The sequence below is a fragment of the Palaemon carinicauda genome, chromosome 4 (genome assembly GCF_036898095.1).
Source record: "Palaemon carinicauda isolate YSFRI2023 chromosome 4, ASM3689809v2, whole genome shotgun sequence".
Taxonomy (NCBI): Eukaryota; Metazoa; Arthropoda; class Malacostraca; order Decapoda; family Palaemonidae; genus Palaemon; species Palaemon carinicauda.
This window is the reverse complement of record NC_090728.1, coordinates 175,022,572-175,027,571: the sequence shown is the minus strand read 5'-3', so window position 1 is coordinate 175,027,571 and position 5,000 is coordinate 175,022,572. Positions and strand designations below refer to the sequence as shown.

Genomic DNA, 5,000 nt, shown 5'->3' with positions numbered 1-5,000 from the left:
AATTATGAATGAAGAAATAAATCTACCAAAAGTTATGATAAACAATATTCATCTCTCCCAACTCCAACCCCCAACAGGAAAGGACCTTCAGGCCTTTGAGAGTTGTTGTTTAGTTCACGAGATAAGAATATAGGGTAAAGTCCACCATGGTCCATGGTTCAAGTGAAGTAACACAAAGTCGTCCTTCTCGACGAGATTCCAAAGTACTTAAATAAATCTGTATCTGATACATTAGGTATTTATCAAAACAAAAATTAGAGAAGCGCACTATCTCATCGAAAAAATTTTTTTTTTAATATAGCTTTAAAGATTTTCAGATCTCATTTCAAGTAGTAATTAATTTTTTTTTTATATAGCTTTAAAGATTTTCAGATCTCATTTCAAGTAGTAATTAATTGTTAGCATGTTTAGTAAAACAAATAAAGTAATTCAAAATCTTTGTAATCCATTCTAGCCCCCAAGTGTTAAGAAGGGAAATTTCCACGTAAACGCACAGGTACACCTGTCACACCTTTACCCTCTCCCCCAATTTTCAGCTCGACCCCAGCTCCTCGTCCATATCCCATTCGACTGGCTGATAGTTATCTTTCGCTGTCTGGCCAAAACCCTAAACCTGTTTTTATTGTCTGCCTGTTACCCACCCACGTATAGTCCTAAAGGTTAAACCTGTCTTAAATTACGTTCCTAAGCGGGCGATGTCCCAGTTTTATTGAAATGAAATAATTGTAACTGCTATTTCATGTGATATACTTTGAAAATGGAAACATAAGGAATAGGGAATATGTAAAAAGGAATTTTCATCAATGTAATATCGTCATGCTGTAGTTAATATCTTTTTATAGCATATTATATTAATGAAACGTGGAGATTGATTCCCGTAGAATTATACGTCCCAGTAAGAGTTCAACTATGATGTTTTTAATACAATTTTAACTATAATGTTTTCAATACAATTTTTTTAACTTAAAATAAAGGATTTTGTGATACTGCATAATTCAAGATAATTAACATCAAAACATTTTCTAAAAAGAAGTCTATGCAGGGATTAAAATAGAGAAATTTAGGACTAACCAACTAGCAAAACTTGCACAGGAGATGAAAGTAAGCTCAGACAAAGGAGACACTGGCTCAGCTGACGCAATACACAACCGAATTTCGCAAACAGCTGCTCAAAAATTTACACGAAGCACTTCATTCATCGCAAAAGACAAGAGTTTGTAATGAAAAAAAAATAATTTATATAGATAAAACGATCGCATTCACTTTCGAGACAAAGATATTGAAAATAATTGAAATATATGGAGTGAAATCATTCTAATATTCCTGGAATAAGAATCCTTCGCCTACTCAAACGACAGAGGCATATAAATCTTATCAGTAGCTAAAGATAACGACCATTTTCTTTTCTAAGTATATCATTCAATTTTGCGTAGAAATCTGGAGAATAGACCGAAGATGAAGTTCAACAAAGTTATTTAACAAGAGTTAAAGATATGCAAGCGATAACTACAACTAACAATTCATTTGGGAGGATTGCTTTGTCGAGTTCGAAGTTAGAAAAATCAGTAATTGAGGAAACAATGTTCAATTAGTTGAATCTTATTGCGAACATACCTCTCGCTATATGTATATGGAAACATATTTTGGAACCAAAATAAAGTATATTAAATTCAATGAATAATTTATGAAATATAGAATAACTAATTCCCTGCAGATTATAGAATGTGTATTCTAAATTCAAAGCTATACTTATAAAACAAAGAAATGTGAACAAACACTATAGTTGTTATATAGAACAATTAGAAAGATACAATGTTATATTAGGACTTCGTACGCAAAAGAATCCTTCCGAGTTTGAACTTTTCACGTAAGAGGGATATTTAAGACCTCCAAATAGCATAATAGAAATGGACAGAATTCACTAACTGAAGTTAAGAACGACGTCGATGACAAAATCATAGTTTCGCATTGCGACAAACTCGATCGTAGCAGAGCTGAAACGGGGCGTGTTACTTACTTGGAGTTGTTCATGACGACGACGTCCCCAACGTTATTACTGGTGATGACCATCTTTGCAGACTAGGTCGAAATGAAAGATTCTGGCGAGATATGTGAACTAAAGAGATATAACCATAGCTTGGTTTCGCTGGATCACTTGGATGAAGTGTGGGGAACATTGGGCTGCTTCGCTCTTATATTTGCAACCCCAACACATGCGCACCTTTTGCTATGACGTCACATCCCTGCGCGCGCGACTCTCTTCTGTCTTTCCCAGCGCTCGCTACCCGTGTCTTTTATTTTCATTTCTTAATATTTTCTTGCTCTCTGTATTATGTCATGCTTGCATTATATGCCAGATAAGTAAAAAACAATTTGTTCTTTTAAGATCTCAATATAAACAAACATTTCATAGTGAAAATCATAGTGAAAATAAGATTTTTCTCAATTTTCTCAGTGTAGATGAGTGGAAATTGCCACTGGAGTCTGAACGTCAACATTGATGAGACGCACTGATTGGCCCGAAGAGACCGGGCCCCCAAAATGCTAAACCATGATTGGCTCTCGCGCCGGCACACCTCCAGCTGCTGCGCAGAGCTGATGCAATTCGAAAGATTTGGCCGTAATGTTGGAAATCGGCGAGGCAGCACAAAGCCAAACAACATCCTACTGCCTAGGCGTGTTCGTTGCGGCTTCCTTCATGACTCGCGGGAAGTTTCATTAAATTTAACCACCGAGACGAAGGAAAGTAGTATTTTAACATACGTGGCCTTATCCAGCTATGTTTTTATTGTTTAAAAAGCTCTACAGTTATATATTTTATAACGGAAGTTATCTTTTAAATAAGTAAAGAATTCCATTTCGCCCATCGCAAGTGGAATCAAAACAATACCGAGAATCATATCGAGGAGAAATGTCTGCCCGAACTCTCATTCAAGTACCGACAAAAAGTCAATAATGTTGCCAGTATATGTTATAAATAATTCGTGATGTAAACGTGTAGATTCCACAGCCTGTGTGCATTTGCAAACGCCAATATTCATAAAATATACATGCATACACGCTCATGTATTTTCATTCATAATAAAGATGATAAAGAAGGATACTAGAAGTGACTACTGTCATTTCCTTTTCTAGTACAGCGACATAATGGAAAGATTTACGTAATATTGTAACAAATACTATTATACATACACACTAATATATATATATATATATATATATATATATATATATATATATATATATATATACATACATATATATATATATATATATATATATATATATATATATATATACATATATATATATACATATATATATATATATATATATATATATATATATATATATATTTATAATATTTTTTCTGTATATATACATACATATGTGTGTGTACACACAGGTATATTCTGTATATATACATACATATGTGTGTACACACACGGGTATATACATATATATATATATATATATATTATATATATATATATATATATATATATATATATATATATTATATATATATATATATATATATATATATATATATATATATATATATATATATATATATATATATATATATATATATATATATAATATATTTATATATACTGTATTTAACTATGCCAAGTAGCTAAACTCCGACGTAGTTCATTTTGGTCAGAACCGACTACTCAGAGACTTGCTGTCAGGTGGTAGCTCGACGCTCACTCTGCTCACAGCCATAGGCGAGTGAAAGGCAATTTTAGTACCCAAGGATAAACAGCCACCTTTGAAAGGTTTCGACTTGAAGATGAAGCAGACGTCGGTTGTATTTAATATCAATAACGGGCCTGCGTTTACTGTTTAATCGTGGGTAGTGTTCAGTGGGTAGAGCTTATATATTCATTCTTGCTCCTCTACTCAAGCGTTCACTAATAATAATAATAATAATAATAATACTGATAATGATAATAATAATAATAGACAGGGTTAAAAGAAATAAAACAGTTTACAAAGCTTTCCTTGTTAAATTATCATACATTAATGTGACATACTGTATCTGCCATTCATTATTGTAACCTAACCTAACCTAACCACATGTATCAGTGGATTACGTTAGTTAGCTCTTTATATATTTGAAAATTAGACAGACTGGGAGGGAGTCAAAACAGTATTTGCCTCCAAAAGAGAAGATTTTCAAGAAGATTCCAGGGAGAAATGATAGCCTTTATGTATATAATTGATATGAAATTTCATCTTCAACAATAAATGAGTTTTCAAAGTTAGACAATATAATAAAATTGTACCAAATATAGAAGGTAAAAGAATCGTTGAGATATACTTTTACAAGATTCGTAGAGTACTAAATTAGAAAAAATGCATGAAATAAACTCAAATAGGTCGAACATGTTTGGAAATATATGTTAAATCTCGACTAGGATAAAGAATTGTATTAATATAAAGGTATAAACGAGAATATAATTATCTAGGCTGTGAAAGGTTTCATATATATGGTGGATAAAAAATTATAAATAGTATTTGACGTGTTTTTTTTTTTTTTTGACTCATCGGTGGTAGAAAAGGGAAAAATCTTTATTCAAAGAGAAAACTATTTTATCGTACAAATATCTTTTCAAAAATTTTCTATTAAATTTTCATAAGGAAATCGAAGCAAAGACCTTGTTGAAGAATTCGCTTACGGACTTTCTTGGTTACAATGCGCAGTCATGCACGAATCAAGCGCTATAAATAACTAATCTCAAACAAATTATGCAACAATATTATACAAATGATTCACAAATCAACTCAACAGTTGTGGCGTAGGAACTTTTAAAAATACGGTTAACAAAAATATTGATGAAATTAACACATGGCGATGAACAGACCAGTATCTTCTTGGATGACTTGTGTGAAGAAATCATTGCTCATAGAATAAATACAAAAATATTTTTGTTCATTTGAATCATATTGCTCTCTGTTAACCGTAGCGGTAAACCACATATCTGATAGCT

The 5,000-nt window shown here is 32.1% G+C and overlaps 1 protein-coding gene across 3 annotated transcripts in view; it reads right to left on the bottom strand.

Moving 5' to 3' along the window:
* The window catches only part of LOC137640209 (phosphoenolpyruvate carboxykinase, cytosolic [GTP]-like), a 129,655-nt gene that overhangs the window by 4,681 nt on the left and 119,974 nt on the right, over positions 1 to 5,000 (bottom strand). Inside the window, exon 1 of one of the 3 annotated variants that reach the window (XM_068372754.1) lies at positions 2,018 to 2,181. The exons of the other annotated variants lie outside the window; for them this stretch is intronic. Within the exon in view, the coding sequence (XP_068228855.1) occupies positions 2,018 to 2,070 (53 nt within the window). The 5' untranslated portion in view covers positions 2,071 to 2,181. Of the gene's footprint in view, positions 1 to 2,017; positions 2,182 to 5,000 lie in introns of those variants that run through there. 3 annotated transcript variants of the gene reach the window in all.